At 36.6% G+C, this 20989-nt stretch overlaps 1 protein-coding gene and 1 long non-coding RNA gene across 3 annotated transcripts in view; one reads left to right on the plus strand and one right to left on the minus strand.

Annotated features, from left to right (window-relative positions):
- Positions 1 to 20989, plus strand: part of LOC135775264 (uncharacterized) — a 27364-nt gene continuing 6375 nt past the window's right edge. The window contains exons 1-2 of the long non-coding RNA XR_010543852.1: positions 1 to 153; positions 5093 to 5210. This is a non-coding gene — a long non-coding RNA (uncharacterized lncRNA). The remainder of the gene's footprint in view (positions 154 to 5092; positions 5211 to 20989) is intronic.
- Positions 5946 to 20989, minus strand: part of calcoco1a (calcium binding and coiled-coil domain 1a) — a 27172-nt gene continuing 12128 nt past the window's right edge. For both annotated transcript variants that reach the window (XM_065285333.2, XM_065285331.2), the window contains 7 exons: positions 18751 to 19005; positions 17751 to 17876; positions 17514 to 17609; positions 14487 to 14574; positions 13371 to 13609; positions 9831 to 9922; positions 5946 to 9182 (listed from right to left, as the gene is read on the minus strand). In XM_065285333.2, coding sequence (XP_065141405.1) covers positions 9155 to 9182; positions 9831 to 9922; positions 13371 to 13609; positions 14487 to 14574; positions 17514 to 17609; positions 17751 to 17876; positions 18751 to 19005 — 924 coding nt within the window. In that variant the 3' untranslated portion in view covers positions 5946 to 9154. The remainder of the gene's footprint in view (positions 9183 to 9830; positions 9923 to 13370; positions 13610 to 14486; positions 14575 to 17513; positions 17610 to 17750; positions 17877 to 18750; positions 19006 to 20989) is intronic.

Below are 20989 nucleotides of genomic sequence, written 5' to 3' on the forward strand. Positions count from 1 at the left end.
GAGTAGCGCCTCAGATACGCTGCAAGATTTTCAACCAAACTTTCGCATGGCTCTCCAGAGTTATTTATATATTAAAGACGTGGACGATAACACTTTACTTATTTTACTTTACTGGTTTGGTGCTTTTACCACAAGACATGGAAAGACATGAGGGTGAGTATTGTATATGATGGAAATCAAGTGTAACGTTACCAGCCATGCGGTTCCTGGATTGACCTGAAAACACAGAAATTAAACAATAAAACTAACGCAGTTAACAGCAGATAACACATTTGCAATAAGAATCGATATTAAGTATTAATTTAATGAAGTTGATCACATCAATATGAAGTTAATGTGCTTAATTTCTTCATTTTTAACGCTATTTGCGTCATAACATTATCAGTATATTTATTATCATTCACCTGTATCTGTATATTTTTTGCATTCATATATCAGTATGAACATAACAGTTCGATAACATTACAGTCCCTCAGCCCATATTTTACATAAATACCCATTTTTATAATATGTTATCTAATTAACTATTTGCACTTTTATTATGCCATATGTTTTCTATTTTTCAAGATATTTTCTGTAACTGCATTGCAACCGCCAAACACATTTGAAATGAAATTAAATACATCACTTTTTTTGTCCATTAGAGGGCGATCACGCACCAAAAAAAATTACATTAATACCCCGCTGGCTGGAGAACCCGCTGTAATTAATCAGCTAGTAACCACACACAAACACATCTGAGAGCAAAACTAATGGATTGTGCCAGTGTGTCCTCATTTATCTGCATGTGTCATACAGTAATTATCCCAGGACAAAGACACATCCCTGCATTACTCATACGGATAGACAGCATATTAAAAGGCTGAGATGGCTCAAATGATTATGGAATTTAATTCCACTAAAAAGAAAGAAATTAATCTTGTAGGCCATTAAATAGACGTTAATTTAAAAGGAAAATATTTTAAAATGTTCAAATGTTCATTTTCACAGTCTTTTATTGAACTGGTTGTGACAACTTTAGCAAACCATAGGACATAATTTTTTTTGCATGCAGTAGATTGGAGCTTTTTAATTTCAAATCAGTGCCTTTATGATCATTTTTATATTTATCCATTTTGGCAGACACTTTATCCAAAGGTACACACAACTGATAAAATGTATACCTGTGATCAAACCCATGAACTTTTGCACTGCTAACACAGTTCTCTACCAACTTATTCTGGCTCATCTGGGTGTAATAGATTACCACATCTATTAAAACATGCCTTGATATTTTCAAAATTCATAAAAACGACATCCATATCCTTTTTTTTTTAATTTTGATCTAACACAGCACTTGGACGTTTTAAACCTGTACACTTCATTGGCACACAGAGGCTAACAATACGCATTTCTATTTATTCTCAGCTTGAGGGTATAGTGGTAAACAGTGGTATGGGATTTTTAATTAAACGATTAGTGTAATTAAATTTTATTAAGCATCCATAAACTAGAGCTAAGATTAAAACAAGGCCAATACATTATACGCTGGTTCACAAGGACCCTATATATTCAATTTCAATGAGATGTTGCCATGGTAACACAAGGCAGGCTGTCAAGGTGATGGATTTAAAGAGGCAGGACATGTTTTTTTCTTTCATGGCAATCATGCTCGGTGTCATGCGGTGTTCGCCGCATAGCGCAGACCGTAATGAGAGTTAAATGAAGGAGAAAAGAGCAATAATAAAAGACTAGAGTGATGTCTAAGAGACAATTGCATCAATTATGGAAATAACAAAAGAGGCACATGTGGAGAGATATTCACTCTCATAATACATTGTCTGCGAGTGCTGCATGCCTGTACCAAACTCGCTGCCGCAATGCTTGTGTGCTGTGGGTGGTTGTGAGGGCGTTGCGGTGTGGATGCTAAACTGTTCATCTTCAGGTTGCTATGCGGTTGTTAGGGTATTGTGGAGGGTAATAGAGGGTAAATGATGAACAATACAGAAAATATGCAATCAAAATAATAATGATCGGAGAGCTAAGAAGGTTAGGATGGAGAGTAAAACATGAAAAACTAGTAGAAACCATGATATTTACTATTGTAAACTGTAATCATATTTTGCGTCTAGTTTCGACCTGAACGGCATCAACCCAGAATGCACTATGCACAAAACATAGTGGCGCCCTCCACAGCTTAAAATGAGTATTACATGTTGTTTTTATTTTAAATAATGAAAAAAATTAATGTGTTCTATCAATGGATTTTAGTAGACGGCAAATATAAAGTATTAAAGCATACAAGTCTTCATAGTCAAGGTACCCTATAAAATATCACAACTATTCTCAAGTTAGTATGATATTATGTGCCTAGATATGGTTTGGGTCTCTGTATGATTTAAGTTTTTTATTTTATGGTATACCATGCATGCAGGCAAATATCATAAGCATGATTAACTTTAACATTGGCAAACACCATAAAAAAATAAATAAAGATAGGTAGATGAATGGGTAGGTTGTTGATGGATTGGATTAAGACAGAAAGACAGATTAGAACAGGACAGATGGTATAGATAGTAACGTGAGTAGAAAAAATGAATAGCAACTGGATGATAGTTAGATGGATAGATAAATGGATGGATGGGTAGATGGGTTGGTGGGTATAGGTAGGTGGATGTATAGATAGAAATAAGACAGATAGACAGATTAGAACAGGAAAGATGATATAGGTAGAAAGGTGAGTAGAAAAAAATAATAGCAACTAGATGGTAGCTAGATGGATAGATAGATAAATGGAAAGATGGATGAATGGGTAGGTAGATGAATGATGGGTTGTTGGGTAGGTAGATGGATGTATAGATAGGAATAAAACAGATAGACAGATTAGAACTGGAAAGATGGTATAGATAGCAAGGTGAGTAGAAAAAAATAATGGATAGATAGATAGATAGATAGATAGATAGATAGATAGATAGATAGATAGATAGATCGATCTTAGACTCTTATGCTAATTTATATTATTTTTAGCTTTTTGTAATTGTATGTTAATGCAGAATAAAATAAAGATGGAAGATGGATAGACAGACAGATAGATAGACTGTTATGCTAAGATAGATGGATAGATATAGATAGATAGATAGATAGATAGATAGATAGATAGATAGATAGATAGATAGATAGATAGACTGTTATGCTAAGATAGATAGATAGATAGATAGATAGATAGATAGATAGATAGATAGATAGACTGTTATGCTAAAATAGATAGATGGATAGATGGATGGAGAGATATAGATAGATGGATGGATGGATGGATGGATGGATGGATGGATGGATGGATGGATGGATGGATGGATGGATGGATGGATGGATGGATAGATGGATAGATGGATGGATGGATGGATAGATAGACTGTTATGCTAAGATAGATAGATGGATAGATAGATAGATATGCTAATTCATATTTATAGATAGATAGATAGATAGATAGATAGATAGACTGTTATGCTAATATAGATAGATGGATAGATGGATGGAGAGATATAGATGGATGGATAGATGGATAGATAGATAGATGGATGGATAGATAGACTGTTATGCTAAGATAGATAGATAGATAGATAGATAGATAGATATGCTAATTCATATTTATAGATGGATAGATAGATAGATGGATGGATAGATAGACTGTTATGCTAAGATAGATAGATGGATAGATAGATAGATATGCTAATTCATATTTATAGATAGATTGATAGATGGATAGATAGATAGATGGATGAAAAGATGGATGGTTAGGTAGATGGATGAATTGATATCAATAAGAATTTATAAAGCGCTTTTTAAATCAACTGAACTTGATAGTAAGGTGAGTAGAAAATAATAATATCAATTGGATTGTAAATGGGTGGATAGATAGATGGATGGATGGATGAATGAATGAGTAGGTAGGTAGGTTGGTAGATGGATGGATGGATGGATGAATGCATAGATACGAATAATAAGACAGACAGACAGATTAGACCAGGACAGATGGTATAGATAGTAAGGTGACATTAAAGATAGATAGTAAAGTAGAAAAAAATCATAGCAACTAGATGGTGGATGGGTAGGTAGGTAGATGGATGGATTGATAGGAATAAGACAGTATAGATAGTAAGGTGAGTATAAAAGAATAATAGCAACTGAATGGTAGATGTGTGAATAGATAGATAGATACATTAAAGGAACACGCCCACATTTTGGGAATTTAGCTTATTCACAGTATCCCCCAGAGTTAGTTAAGTCCATACATAGCTTTCTCATCTCCGTGCGTGGTGTAACTCTGTCTGACGCAGCCTCCGCAAGCTTAGCTTAGCACAAAGACTGGAAGTGAATGGCTCCAGCTAGCATACTGCTCCCAATAAGTGACAGAATAACGAAAACATTTTCCTATTTATGTTTTGTGATTTGTATAGTACAAATATCAAGGTCATATGAGACACAGCCATCTTTTAACAGTAAACATACTCGGCACTATATTCTCAGAAGGCGAAGCACTGCTACATGGGCGGAGTGATTTGCACAACTCTGACCAAACTCTCTGCTCCTCACCAGGTGCTGCGAGCATACAAATACAAATCACAACACACAAATAGGAAAATGCTCATGTTATTTTGTCACTTATTGGGAGCAGTATGCTAGCTGGAGCCATTCACTTCCAGTCTTTGTGCTAAGCTAAGCTTGCGGAGGCTGCGTCAGACAGAGTTACACCACGCACGGAGATGAGAAAGCTATGTATGGACTTATCTAACTCTGGGGGATACTGTGAATAAGCTAAATTCCCAAAATGTGGGCATGTTCCTTTAATGGGTAGGTAGGTAAATGGATGGATAGATAGGAATCAGACAGACAGACAGATACTAATAGGAAAGATGGTATAGATAGTAAAGTGAGGATAGAAGAATAATAGCAGCTAAAAAAAATGTCTTAAGGTATTGAACATAAAAGAAATGAATGACTCCAATAACTTGCCTAGCAAGTAGACCATACAGTCTGCACTAGTTTAATGCAGTTCATTTAAGTAATAAAATGCAAAGTGACTTATAATAATTTCTACTTTCCTTATGTACAGAAATGGCTTGGGCTGCAGCTGTTCACTGAAGGAAAGGTCTTAAAGGAGACAGACATGACACACAGAAGATCATACATGTCATGCATGCATCGCAGAAGACCGAGGTGGGCAGCAAAAGGTGACCGAAATGCTACCAAACGGGGCAATACAGGGGTGACAATGATGCATTTTAAACTCTAAACAAGGCTGAGACCAGAAATAAACAGTAGAAAGATGGACAGAGTGAGAGCGATAGAACGTGGAAATAAAAGGAGAGAGAGCGAGTGGAAGAGAACAGGGTGCAAGTATAGCGTTGTAATGCCAGAGTGCAGTGCGGTGGCCCCGGGCTCTTCATATCTTTTACATTTCTAATTAAAAGAGATAAAGAGTGAAGGAGTCATCAATCCTACAGTGATTTCCCTGTTAAGGTTTTAGAGGCGGCCGTAAAGCAGGCAGCCCGGCTCCATTGATTTTATAATTAGCTTCCGCCATGCTGCAAAGGGAGTGAATGTAGAGCGTTGAAAAAAATCAAGGCAGCTAGAAAGGGAGAGGTATAGAAAAAGCAACAGAGGAAAAAATGGGGTGAAGGTCAGCAAAAAGTTGTTAAAAAGCAAGAGAGGATAACAGGAGGGCAATGGTCCAATTCTACATCACAGGTAAATCAAAGACGCTGCCTGGACCATTAGAGGTACAGCTGGCGTGGTGCATCCATAATCAAAGGACAATATGTGTGCTATCTGTGAGATGATATCAAGTGTGTTAAGATAACCAAAATGAAAATTAATCTAACAGTGGGTTTAATTGAAATTTAAATATCCATTAAACATAAAACACTTTCAATGAAAATAATGATAAAACCAATGGACACCTCACAAATGTTACATTAAACCATTTTATTACTGAAACCCATCCCACACCCTGAACAAAACCTCACAATTGCATCAACAACAACAACAAAAAAAAGATGTTAAGTAAGTGAATGTAAGAATAACTGCACAAACGCAAACATCAAGTCAAGTTCAAAGGCGAAGACGAAACTCGTATTGCCCTGAAATGACCCGTGTTCATAAATCACTCTTATACAATGCAAAAAAAGTACTTTACTCGTTACATATGACTAATCTTAATATATTTGTTGTCATATATGTGTTACTGGTAAATGTGGTTTTGCTGTGTCTACTGGTTGGTTAAACTGGGTCTTAAAGGTGACATGTTTCCAGATTTCTATGGTGACGCATTACAGTACTTAAAACTTGTTAAGAAAAACCAAGTCAAACATACAATACAGCTTACCTAAAGTACAGTAGTAAATACAACAAAAGCATGTTTCATCAAAGTGTAATAACGTTGACATCACTCTTAAATTCAGTACTGAAGAAGTGTATAAAAAGCAAATAACATCATAAAACTATTCAAACAGAAGTCTAAAGTAAACAGCAATAACAACAAAAAAGCCAGGTTTGCTGAAACAATTGGAAAATGTTTTAAATATTGATATTCATACTTCATTATTTGCACTTCTTAATTTATGCATTAAAAATATTTTCATTATGATATTTATTTTTAAAAAGGCATGGACCGATATATCATCGTGAGATGATATAATTTTTTTTCGCTATGGGACATGTACGATTGTTTAAACATAGCCAGTAATAAGGGTTGATTACAGTATATTCTGACAATCCAAAAGGGGGCGTTAAAACGCATCAGAACTTGATTAATTTAATAAATAAATTATTTGGTAAGAATAAAAACAGAATTGCATTTGTGACCCTGGACCACAAAACCAGTCTTAAGTTACACGGGTGTTTTTGTAGCAATAGCCAACAATACATCGTTTGGGTCAAGATTATAATTTTTTTTATTCCAAAATCATTAGGATATTATGTAAAGATCATGTTCCATAAAGATATTTTGTAAATTTTCTACTGTAAATATATCCCAACTTTATTTTTGTGAGTAGATGCAGTTGCTCAGGACTTTATTTGGAAACTGTAAAGGTGAGTTTCTCAATATTTATTTTTTTGCACCTTTATTTAATTCCAGATTTACAAATAGTTGTATCTCAGTCAAATAATGTCCTATCCTAACAAACATCAATGAAAGCTTATTTATTCCAAAGATGGTGGAATAAATTAAAATTCTTAACTCAATTAAAGTTAATGACCCTTATGACTGGTTTTGGTGCCTAAGGACACATTTATGCTCTGTACTTCTAGGATTTCACGACGTGATACTTTGAAACAAGGAGTAAAAAGCAAAACCATCTGTATCTATCAGTAGATGTCATTAAGTAATGAAATATCGGAAATTTTGTATCGGTGCATCCCTATTTAAAAGTAATCAGGCCAACCTGAAGTCATAATTTGGTCTCAGGTAAAAATGTCCATGTGATCCCAGTGAATCCTTAAGATGAGTCATTCATTATGAAACCGCACACAACATGAGTTCCTTAAATTTAAATAATTTAATTCATAGTTCGAATCATTAAAAAAATTAAATGACTTTTCTACTATACTGTAAAAACTTTCCTAAAACCCAAATGTGTCAAAATAATGAAGAATGTTGTAATTAAATTATTTTATGTTTATAGTATATTTAACAAACAAACAAGAATTTTGTGTTATATCAAACAGTGACTCAGTAAAATGCACAAAACTAACATAAATATACGAAGCACCCAGTATAAAGCAGAGATTATTTGGAATAGTCAATATCTAATTTTCATTGGTTTACAGTGGAGTTCCTCCACCAAAATAAACAACAACTTTGTTTATTTGAATCCTTTTAGGATGATGGAATCAAAAGTGCTACTCTTACATCTAAACATGATGGTCAGTTGCCGATTAGCTGGTGTTTCACATTGCACATATTGAGTTTACCTGTGAACTTTCGTGATGTTTCAACAACAGTTATAAATACTTCTAGCACAGGAACCACAAAATAAAGAGGACCCAAACTAAATCTTGACTTTAAAGGGATAGTTCACCAAAATAAAGAATATTCTGTCATCATTTCCTTATCCTTATGTCGTTTCAGCATAAATACAATTAATTAACATAATTCAACATAAATGTCATGTATGAAACTCATTTTAGATAAGAATTTTAAGATTTTCAAAATGACAAGAAGCAATACACAATTTAGGGACACTTAAGACGTGTCATGCCTAGGGCTGTCACGATTATGAAATTTGTCTGACAGTTAATTGTGATGGTTGTGACGATTAATTGCCTGTTTTAGTGCTTTGACGATTATGACGATTAATTGTCTGTTTTATTTCTTTGACATTTAATTCACATAATTTTTTTTGTTTGTTAATGAAATAATTTTCACACATTGTTGCGATTATTTAAATATTTTGCAAGGTTTACCTGGCAGTAAATATTAACACAACACATATTTAAAAGTAATCTGATACGGTCTAATTTATACAGGCGCTGTAGCTCCCCCTTGTGTATTTAGAGAGATGTGCAATCATTGTGGTGATCTGAAATCATCGCGATGAGACGATTATTTAATCTGATCTTTAATCAGATTAATTTAATCTAAATGCATCATCTTTAAATGTGCATATTCATTGCACAAATGAGACTTGAAAGTTACAAAAACAGGTAAGAATTTCAATAAACAGCAACTTAAATTTAAATTCAGGAGATGACATTGACAGCGAGAACATGATGACAGTATTTTGGGTGAATTACACCTTCAAAGCCTGAAAGGATGTGAATAACATTGTGCTCCGGATTATTGCTGATGCTTTGACAGATATCAGTACTCAGGTAAAGCAAATTTAACCAGATAACACAAAAACACGGTACTTTCTTATTTCACACAGATGCTTCTTTTGCTTGTTGATATGTTTATAATAACACATTCGTGCATGTTGTAGTAAAACCGTGTGAGAGATGCCAAATAGCTTGTGCATATTCTAAGTGGATATAAAGTACAAAGCAAATTGCATATTTAAATACTCATGTCAGTATGATAATAAAGCGCAAATGCTTCTAAATACAAAACTTGTAACATGTGGATCAAAGCTGTCCACAATGTGCAACCGTGGCACTCCTGCAGTTCCGCTCCTTACCACAGGGGGCTGTCCGCCAAATCTCTGCATGACACAAAACACAACAAAGAGTGAGTTTAGGAAGAAATGATGCGTTTAGATGGCAAAGCAGAATGGTGGGCAAAAGATGGATAGAGGGAGGAAAACCTACGGAGGGGGTGGTAGACTAAGGGAGAGAAAGAAGCAGGTGAAGGAGAGGAGAGAGAGAAAAGGTTTTAATGATGCTGAAAATTGGCCGGTGAGCGCTGACTACCCTTTCAATAAATCATTGCTACAGCTTCCTGTCAACTTATCTGTCCTTATGTCCTCCCCTCACTGAACCTGCCCTATTCCTTTCTCTCTCTCTCTCACGCTTTTTACTCCTCCCGTCTCCCTCGCTAATTTTATGAGGCGGTATTCAAAACTTCCATCTCCTGACCATATTCGGACTGTCACCGTAAATAAAGGCCTGCATTAGCGCGCGTGTGTGCGCAGGGATGGAAACAGAGACAGACTGTGACAGGGAGATATAAAGCATGGCATTGGGAAGAGTAGAGGCCTGAATGTTTTTTGCGACAGTGACATATTTACTTGTGCGGGTTGTCTAAGAGTATATGTGAAAATCTATCTGGGCTCGTGTCTGCAGGTCACAGATAACGACGGCGTGACTGATGGGGTTTATAGACAGTGAATGTGTGTTTGCGCGTGCTGTACCCGAAGGTAGCATCTCTGTTGTCAGGCAGGAGAAGAGCCGTCTCGTCTCCGGAGCTGGGTTCAACCAACACGGCAGCCTCATACTCGTCCTCCTGTGAGATAAAGACACAACCACGTACACATGAATTAAGGGCCTAGTTATGTAAACAAATTTATGTTTTTTAAACAAAAAAAATGGATTTTTTTAAAAGGTAAAATGAAATATTAACTAGGGATCCACCAATGTTTTGGCATATAATTGAAAGTGGCAGATAAAAGCAATTTCTTTCCACTATCGGACATTGGCTGAGGGCAGATTATATTCTGGAAAGCAAGAGAGATGGAAAAAACTTGGGTAAATTCACACGGTGCGTCAACGTTAACGGACATCGGCCGAGGCGGGCAGATTATATTCTGAAAATCAAAAGAGATGGAAAAACGTAGGTAAATGTATACGGGGCATCAGCATTAACTCTTTTAATTTACTTTGAATGGGTAGCGTCATGCGTTGCCGAACTGAATTGTGGATCCGTCGATGTCGCCTCAATGCCGTTATGGTACATTCACATGGGGCGTAAGCGTTAACGCTTCTCATTAACTTTTAATGGGTGACGTCATGTGTTTTGCCGAACTGAATTGTGCATTCGTCAACCTCGTGTCACTGCAGTTGCTCATGGTAGAACTTGAACATTTCTCAACTTTTCAAGCGCCAATGCTTGCATCAGCCAATCAGATCACCTAATGCAAATAACCTAGTGCAGACGCTAGCCATTTACGTTTATGCATGGTCCAATTAAGTTAACGCTGATGCTGCCTCCTACATGTTTGTAAGTATTATCAAAGATATTTAATATTAACAATATGCGCCACTGGTATTGATATGAATTGGGGAGAACGCAATGTCAGAATGGCCGCTCTAGTCCTGCCTCCCATTTAAAAGAGCCAATTGTCAATCTGAATCCTCTGGGAGAGGGACTGTGAGCATGCAGAGAATCGACAGGTCTTGTTTTTCTTGAGACATTGGAAATATGCAGAGGTGGGTGACTTTCTTAAAAAGGACTTTGGTATTTTTCTGCAATAGTTCACAAATTATTTTATGTGGAGACTAAAGTGGATTTTTTTATTAAAAGTATTCAGATCACCTTAAAATAAAAATATATATAACTAAAATGAATATACACGTTTTATTTATAATTATTACACGGCTCGTTTGAATGCTTGATTCTGATTGGCCAGTTGCGGCATTTGCAGGTTTTTCATTCCCAGATAACAACCGCTCAAAACTATTAACACACGGTAACTCGAATGCAAATAAATGTGACAGGTACAGTTTAATATTACACAACATAAAAAATCTGTTTTAATAACACATATGACATTATATTTACAAATGATTAAACCAAATATTTTGTTTGTGATATTGGTAACACTTTAAAATAAGGTTCATTAGTTAACATTAGTTAAGTACAATAATTAACATGAACTTATAATGAACAGCACTTATACAGCATTTATTCATCTTTCTTAATGTTAATTTCAACAATTACTAAAATCTTGTTAACGTTAGTTTATGCACTGTGAACTAACATGACCAAACAATTAAAAGCTTTATTTCAATTAACTAACATTAACAAAGATTAATAAATACTGTAACAAATGTATTGCTCATGGTTTGTTCATGTTAGTTAATACATTAACTAATGTTAACTAATGAACCTTATTGTAAAGTGGGTCACACTTTATTTTACGGTATCACTGTTAAAGTGTAATTATACATTTAAGTACTAAGTAATAATCATTAACAACATGTACTTACTATAGGGTTGAGGTTAGGATTAGGGTTTGGTTTAGGGTTAGTGTAAATAGTAAATATTTACATGCTTACATTAGGCATGTAAATATGCATAATTTTCTGTTATTACTATAATAATTACATATAGCATGTGTAACAAAGATACCGTAAAATAAAGTGTTACCGTGATATTTACAGGTCTTGTCTCATCTAAAAACCAAACCTAAATGGGTTTTTCCTCACAGAAGGTCTGCATTTGTTAAAAGCAAATATTAGCAAATAAAATATTTACAAACAAAACTAAATATTGTTTCAACTAAATTTGAGTTTACTTTGGTAAAACAAACTTTCAAAATTAATAAACGTGCCATTCAGTGAATCAAAATATTCAACACCAGTTTTTAAAACACTTTAGAGGTTCTTGTGTGGCATTCATTGCCTAAGGTCCAAACTGGCTTTAAGGATTATATTTACAGTAAATAACATACTGTAAATGACATCATTTTCTACTAAATCAGTCCCTCTAGAAAAACGCGATTATGCGATAGCATGATTCAACGCATAATCAGCCGAATATTTATGCGGGGGGTGCATTTTTTCAAAGATGCCGCACTTTCGCAGCATAAATTGCAGATTTCCATGCGCTAAATATGCAGGGCTTGCATGATTTCATAATCTCCGCATTTTCGTAGCAAAAATCACATATATGATATATCTTCACAGAAAGTTGAAAAATGTTGCATTTACCTAACACAAGTGCAGCCATGTCCCCTGTTGCCATGGGAACATTATGAAGTGACGTGATTGTGTGACGTTCCCGCAGTTTTTGCCAGTTCACATTGACCGTTAACCGAAGGTAAGAAATTATGACCGATTAACATTATCAGTTAAAATAAAAAATATTTGTTAATACATGGTGCGTGTCGTCATGAGCCGACAGACATTTCGCCACTTTTCTGTCTTTAATTTGTGAATGTCCTGTAAATGACACAAATGATTGCTGCCCTGACGGTCTGTTAAAGTAATCATTTGTATGAGAAATCATTTGTATGCGTGTTTGGAAGCTGAATGGAGACGCGCGCGAGTGTCCGCGCAAGATGACGCGGTCCGTCTTGCGCACATCCGGACAGACGTTCGCTGATGGCCTCTGACCCTAACCATAAACATCTAGCTCTTTTTGGACAAACGGAGAAGGACGACGCAAAACCAAAACTTTCTGAAAAACGTCCTGCTTTAGAAATGACCACTGTGGTAGATGAAACTGAGACAATCTTCCCTTTAGATATTAATTCTCTGGATCGATCACCAATCGCGTGCTTTTTAATAAGGTAATGTTGCGTGAATATCTGATAATGTATGAATCCTGGTTCTGTTGTTGATCTGTGGCTGCTGTTTGCACGTTCAAATTAAATGTTTTGTTTTTACTAGTTCACAGACAACCGTCAACTGTATTTTTACTCAATGACAATTTCATATTAAAATCTTATCAGTTAACGGTTAATGTTCGGTTAAGAAGCTACGATTGTCGGTCGGGAAAATTAACTGATATAAGCATCCCTAGTTCCCGCTGTTTTTGCAAGTTTCCACAATTTCATTGCATAAAATTGCATAAATATCCTGCATATTCCATCACATATTTTAAGAAAGCGTGTTGCAAATTCAAGGATTTTTGCCCGCAACAATCACAAAAACAACTCTGCATTTTTCTGGAAGGACTAAAAACTACACTTACTGGTTTTACTATGCCAAAAACACAAACAAAGCCTTACCGATTCAGAGCTGTGATTGTGTGTGTGAGGAGATGAGAAGGGGGCAGGTTGGCTGATGACCACCATGTCCACACTAGATGGATGTCTGGGAGAGGGTGGCGGGGTGGCAGGTAGCAGCAGGTCGGGTTGGGGCTGCTCGCACAGACTGTAGTGGTTCAATGGGCCAGACGACTGTGCATCTTGTAAGGCCTCTGGGTTCTCATCCTCAGAGTCAGACAGCAGAGGGCTTTCTGCACGGCCTGCAACCAGAGATGACAGATTAGCTAGTGTCCTGTTGGGTGATTTGGTGTCATTTGTGGCCCTGAATTTCTTTTGTTTTTCTACATAAAATAATCCTACATAATGTAAAGAACATTCTGTGAAAATATAACCTTGATATCTTTAATTTTGACTAATGATCCGCCCACTTAGTCTGTCCAACTTATCTACATGTTAAGTGACCAACCCCAGTTTGAATTTTTTATTAGTTTTGAAAGATGTTAATCTGTCCTAAACATCTGAATTACCTCTTAAAAATTTCATGTCATTATGCCTGCCAACACTTTATAGCAGACTAGAAATTTCCCCCAAAATTGTGCAAAGTCAGCCAACCATATTGCATCTTGCTGTATTCTCTGCAAAGAACCCAGGGAACACAGATACGGCTAAAATGTATACCTCAAATGCACTGTAAGTAGCTTTGGATAAAAGCGTCTGCCAAATGCATAAAATAAAATCATTCTGTTCTGAGAAAACCTCATTTATATGTGCAGTTTGCATCAAACCGCATGTGACTGGCCCATGGGTGTGTCGTCTGAAACTGAGATTAGTCTGTGTTATTTCTGAAATAAGCCTATAATGAAGTGATGCATAACAGTGTTGTGTTGTTTAGTATAGCAGTTGTGTGTTGTCAGTAAGTGGGACTGGGTGTGCGATGTGGCACGGTGGTAAAATGTTGTGTATTGCGCAGGGTTGTATAACAGCGTCGAGCGGTGGTGTGATTTTACGACGTGGCTCGCAGCCGCCCTGGACTTCTGTGTATTGTTGTGTGAAGGCAGTAAAGAGAGTCGAGCGCCTCACAATAGTACCGTTGTGTAGTGCTGTTTGTACGGGATTAAAGAAAGCAACATGACTCACTGTTGTGCAGTTGGCCCGTTTCACTCCATTTAGAATCACTCAGCACCTCCAGTTTTCTCTCCAGCTGACGGCTGTACTCCATCACTTCCTGCACACAAACACACTGCTTAGAAACCTCACATTGTACAGCAAGTAAATAATGTCATAGTGTTACGTCTAACATTTACCACACTGTCCATAATCCTGTACCTAAATCTTTAAACTGCACTACAGCGGTGTGTGTGTGTGTATTTGTGAGCCAAAGCAGTGTATGTGTGTATTTAAATAGAAAATGGTGGTTATCTGCAACCTTATAATGGAACGGTAAACAAATTTGCAGTCATTTACTTAATGTGTAGCATTAAAAGGGAAAGTGCTGCAAATAAACATTAAATGGGCAAAATAGGCAACTGTTATGCGGTTTATTAATATACATGATATGGCAGCACAATACTGTATATCGAACCAGTACTGCAAATGGTCATATTGCGATATGCACATAGCAATAATAACTGAATACTTTAAATCTTGAAAAGGTTATTTAAATATAATAAAAATTGTAGGTTGATGCAGAAAGAGAGAGATGCTTCCTTTAAAATAAAAGAATTAATATAATTAAAATAGGTTTTACAAATGTAAAGCATTATCACTTTGTATACGGCACCATCGAGTTATCGAACAGCACATTTCTCTTCAATATCATGCAGCTCTAATAAATACACAAAAAATTATATAAATTATTAGGTAAAACTTTACATTAGTAGATGCTTTCAGTGGCGGCCTTCAACTTCTTTTTTCGAGGGCCCTCAATGCAAAGTTCGTCACAACATTTATGTAGCCCGTCATGTGTGTGGTTCGTAATTTCAAAATATGTGTTCTGTGTGTTGAGTGATCCTATGTGCATCACGTGTTTTGTCAAAATAAGTGCCTGCTGCAGACGCGTCTAAGGGGTTTATGATAAAAGAGACGCCCGCGTTGCCAGATATTCGTATAATCTCATGCGTAATCAGAGTTTACTGTTAAGGGAGTGTCTTGCATGTATTTTGTGAACATGAGCGTCTCTTTTATCATAAACGGTTTTGACGTGTGTGCAGCAGGCAGTTATTTTGACAAAACAGGTGATGCACAAGGTTTACCCAACGCAACAAACACATATTTTGAAAACACGAGCAACACACATGACACTCCGAACACATATTTTGAATTTGCGCCCCTAGGATGAGCAGTCATGAGCCGAGACTGGATGCATAGGCTAACATGATCTAACAGTGATCAATATAGCATATATCAATATAGCATTTATTAATCTTTGTTCATATTAGTAAATTCCAATACAATTTTTCTACAATGTTAGTTCATTGTGCATTAACTTATGTAAACAATGTATTAGTAAGTCCTAAAATTAAAATAAACAGAGATTAATAAATGCTGTAGAAGTATTGTTCATAAACTGTAAAAAATTAAACAACTTGAACTAACAAGTCATTACAACTTTCTTGACTAGCTGTTGGTATAAAAAAACCTTGAAAAGTTCCTACAACTTTGTTTTCATAAGTTATAGCAACTTCTAACTAGTCAAAAAAGATGAAATGACTTATTAATGCAAGTAGGCTCAACTTAAGCTTTTACATTGTGGTTAGTTTATGCAATTACTAACATTAACAAATACAAACTTATTGTAAAGTTTTACTTATTATATTATGTTTGAGTCATGATAAGTAAAAAAATAGCCTAAATTTTTATGCCATTAAGAGACGTGACATAACTGCCTATGCATGACCACAGGCCTTTGTTGATGTTTTACAGTGGTAACACAATAACCAGATGTTCCTCATAATTAAACCTAAAATGTAAGGGTGTGACGTTACTATATAACTGTGAGACCGACGGTTATAGTTGAACTCTATAACCGCCAAAACCATGTTATTAAATTCTTTTTTACTTTTATATTATATAGAATGTTTAAATATTAATTAAATTAACAATTGTTAACAGTCTATGTTATTAATGGTCTACGTCGCGCTCACGCCCCATGTTCTCATGCAGTGAAAAATACAGAGCGGAGCAGACACTGACAAGGCGCTGACAGACCAGGTTACTTTTCGGTTACTTTTGATATTAAACATATTAATCAAAGTCTCACCTTTCAAAGCATCTCTTCCTACTAGTTAATTTATAGCATCAAATAAACATGAATGACTATAAGAAGGAATGTTGTTTTAACCGCGGAAAGGCATCAGTACACTCCGCTTTTCAAGTTAAAATCCTCCAATGCTAATCTACTAACTTTCCTGAAAACACATTTACTGCTAGTTGTCTTGCTGTTAATTTTAAACAAACGTAGAGCAATTATCTAATCAGTGTCTGCTAGTTTATTCAAACTAAAGGCGGTTTCACACCGCAAGCGTGAGCGCGTATCCATAGCGTAAGGAAAGCGTTTGCCGCGCGTGGCTATTGTGCTTTCACACCGGCTGCGTTTTCAGCGCATACTGTTCAGTTTAACAAACTCAAGTTCACATTACTTTATTTTACATGCATTTATGAGCAAAACCTCTTCAATACGCTTTTTGAAGATCAGTGTAATGACAGATATAGACACAATACACAATTATCCACATAAAAAGCCCATCTGTTTCTCTGAAGATTATTAAGATAGATGAGGATTCATTTAGTGCCGTTACATTTGACTCATGTCATAACCATCCATGCCAATTCTGAAACCGGCACACCCCTACTCAAATGAAACATTTGAAACTTTACAGCATTTCATGCAAGACAAGATTCACACTTCTGCGTCTGAAATCCCATCTGCCTGCTTTCCATTTTTGGTTTATTTGCCATTCAATACCAAGGAGCTCAGTGCTGTCAAAACCACAGTGAGCACAACATACTCAATAGATGAGTTGCAGCTGATGGTAAGGATAGGAACATCAGCCTGGTTGTGATGTGGTATAGATTAAAGCAATAAATTTAAGACAAACCTACAGAAAAAGACTAAATGGGTAATCTGTGAGAAACAGACTTTTTGAGACTGGTATGTAATCTTGCCTGTATTTCTGTCTGTAGCTGTTCTTTCTCTTTCTGGGCAACTCTGAGACTGGCCTTCAGCTCCTGTAGTTCACGACGAGTCTCGCTCAGCTGAACCTGAACAAACACACATATTATATAAATGCCAACATGATGGGTTTTCAAAGTTTGGTTTCACTCATTGATATCACATTTATATCAAATGATCTTGTTTGAGCAGTGAGCTACTGTAGAAACAGTTCATGATGTTAATATTACCCGATTGCAGTCTTTTTCTCGCCCCAGCTCCACCACTGCTCTCTCTCTCTCCATCCTCGCCTCCTGCAACATCTCCTCCTTCTGCTGGATCTCGTCATTTAGTAGGTCTAGGCGCATTTTGTCCATCTGTCAATCCATAGAAACACTTTAATAAACAGGTTTTTTTATGTTTTTCAACCTAAAAACTAGGGATGCTCCGATCAGGATTTTTGCTGCCGATACCGATTATTGATTTGTTGTCTTCGTGATCGGCCGATACCAATGCCGATTCTTCAAGCTGATGTGAAGCTCTTTGATGACTGTAACTGTTAACATTTTTTTTTTTTTGAAAAAGTAATATCACAGATGTTGCCTTTGTTATATTACTTGCAGTTATTAGGTAGCCTATATAATTTCTATAGAGAATCAAATAAATTAGCACAATAAATATTTCTTCTGCAAATAGAAATTTAATATACCTTTTAAAGTAACATCTGTTAAGTAATGAAAATAAAACACTTTACAGTCTTTACTGTATGAATTAAATATACACGCATGGGTGATTCTCGCGAAATTAGACTTATGAGGTGTTTCAATGAATTTTCAATCATTGTTTAAGCCCTCAAGGAACTAACATTTCCAAAAAAAAAAAGTTGGAAGGGACATAATTGACTGTGACACTCAAGATGGCCACCAGGTAAGCAGTTCTTATTTTTTCTCTCCAGATAAAAGTTGAAATTTTGTTAAAGTTTTTGTTGAAATTTTGCAATCCAAAGTCGCACATGAGCAACAGGTTACAAAAATGCTCGCACTGCGTAAAAATGGTCTCTAATTGCAGCCGCATTCGGGAGGCCTATGATGACAAAAGTAAACAGAAAGATCAGTTCATGAGATCGACAAATCTAGCAAGTACCGATCAAGTCATTTAATGCCGTTATTGTCCGATACCGATCTGCGGCCAATCAACATCCCTACTAAAAACCTGATACTTTCTCTCTAATCTGTCTCTGCCTATTTATACCTCTGTGTTCTTCTGCAGTGTCTCTTTCTCCTGTGCCCAGCTGGCTCGGCCCTCTCTCAAAGCCAAGCTGGCGTCTGCGAATTGTAGGGTGAGCTGAGCGGCCTGCAGACGGGCCTGATGGAGCTCGGCGTGTGCGGTGTCCCTCTGAGTGATCATGTCCCTCAGTTCACCCCTCACAGTTTCCACACAACGTTCGCTCGCGTTCAGACGATCCTGAATGCTCCGGAGCTCCCCTAGGGCCACTTCATTGGCTGCCTGCTCCAACACGACACAAAAAAACGATAAGATCATATTCAGAAGATGGATAATATTGCATTTCAACCTTGCAGGATGTCATCATTATCCCTCCTATAAGCGTAGTAAACATACTAAAAGCATACTGTTGAAGGTTCCTCAGGGACTGAGTTTGAAACATCTTACCCATGCTATAGTTCAGTTGCATGTACTAATGATCTTATGTGTAAGTTGGGAGGCAGTTGGGAGCATGGGAGACGTTCGTGCAAATACTTGCATCAGATAAATATTCTTGAATGTTGCATCGGGTAAATCAGTGTGGCGGGTTTAAATAGTTTAGATGCACGATGTAGCAATTGATGCAAACAAAACTGCATCAATATCAAATTTTTAATAATTGACCAATCTAAAGATGCTGGGTCAGGGCATGCATCTTTAGCATCTTGATTGTTCACAGTTGCAACATTTGTTTGCTATAACACCAAACAAGGCTTTTAAAATGGTTGTGTCCACAACAACCTGTTGTAGACGACAATTTCTTACATTAAAGCAATACTCCTACCAAATATAAAAATTAACCCATGATTTACTTACCCTCAAGCAATCTGAGATGCATATGTCCATCATCTTTCAGACAAATACATTTGGAGCTATTTTTTGTCCTTGCTTTTTCAAAGCTTATAATGGCAAAAACAGGAATAACTTCTGACTTTGAAGCACAAAAACTGCATCTATCCTTCCCAGAAGTAATCCACATGGCTTCAAGGGGTTAATAAAGGTCTTTTTAGGGTAATCAATGTGATTTTGTGAGAAAAATATCCATATTTCAAACTTTATAAACTATATTAACTAGCTTCCAGTAGGGCTGTGCAAAATATTGATACAGCTAACTATCATGATAAATTTTTCAACGATAGTGTCGCTATTTCAATTTCTGCTGTCGATGTTTTAAAAACCCCATGAAATTCCTCTGCTTCAAACAACCTGCTGTAGTTGTAGCTGTCCAGTTGTCTGTCATATACGGCCATTCGGGTAATGTCTCAGCCAACTTGTGGAAGCACTTTGGCTTAAAAAAAAGCTCTTGCAATGTATCATACCGTATCGCGCGACACTGCAGCATGGGGCATGTATCGTATCGTGAGGCCCGTATCGTGAGGCCCTTGCCAATACCCAGCCCTATAGACCCCTTCAAGGTTTGTAAACATTGAATGACGATCGGGTGCGTGCGCAGCATGGGGTCAAACTGTTCATACCATTTAGGCTTTATAATTTAATCTTACACGGCTGAAAAATGATGACTTACCTCAAATGAAGTGAGCACTACAAACACAAGCCTCTTTGATATTTGCATTGTCCCAGTCTGCACGTTAATTGCTTGCAGACGCAGATGTTGTATTTTTTTGTTTTTGAGATGTGCATGAATCGCACTGGAACAATCCTTCCTAAAATGCATTAAACTTTCGTTTACAAAGACGTGAAACTCACCGAGTGGTCAGGGGTGTTCACTGATATGCTCACACAAAAATCGCTGCAAAAGATGCTTTCCAACAGCTGTTTTAGCATTCGTTGTTAACTTGTGGACCTATTTTTCCAAACGCCTCACACCCGTATATTCTTCCGTTGAGAGCTTGAATAATAGACACTCCAGCCCAGGTGGTGGCGCTAATCCGCCTTTGCCAATTGCAAGAATAGAAACAAAGTTCCCGGCGCGGAGTAATACCGTACCTCACAGGACATCTAATACAAGTCCATGGAGTTGGTAAAAACTACGATAAAACCTGTTGGAATGCGTCTTTTGGAGCGATTTTTGTGTGAGCATACCAGTGAACACCCCTGACCACTCGGTGAGTTTCACGTCTTTGTAAACGAAAGTTTAATGCATTTTAGGAAGGATTGTTTCAGTGCACCATTAAACCCATTGTAGAGGTCTGAGCTGAAACACAAACACGCGAAAATTCTCAGGGCAGCCGCAAATGTCGAAATTTCAGTCAAAACCATTCTATTT

Source organism: Paramisgurnus dabryanus, chromosome 21 (assembly GCF_030506205.2).
Source record: "Paramisgurnus dabryanus chromosome 21, PD_genome_1.1, whole genome shotgun sequence".
Classification (NCBI taxonomy): Eukaryota; Metazoa; Chordata; class Actinopteri; order Cypriniformes; family Cobitidae; genus Paramisgurnus; species Paramisgurnus dabryanus.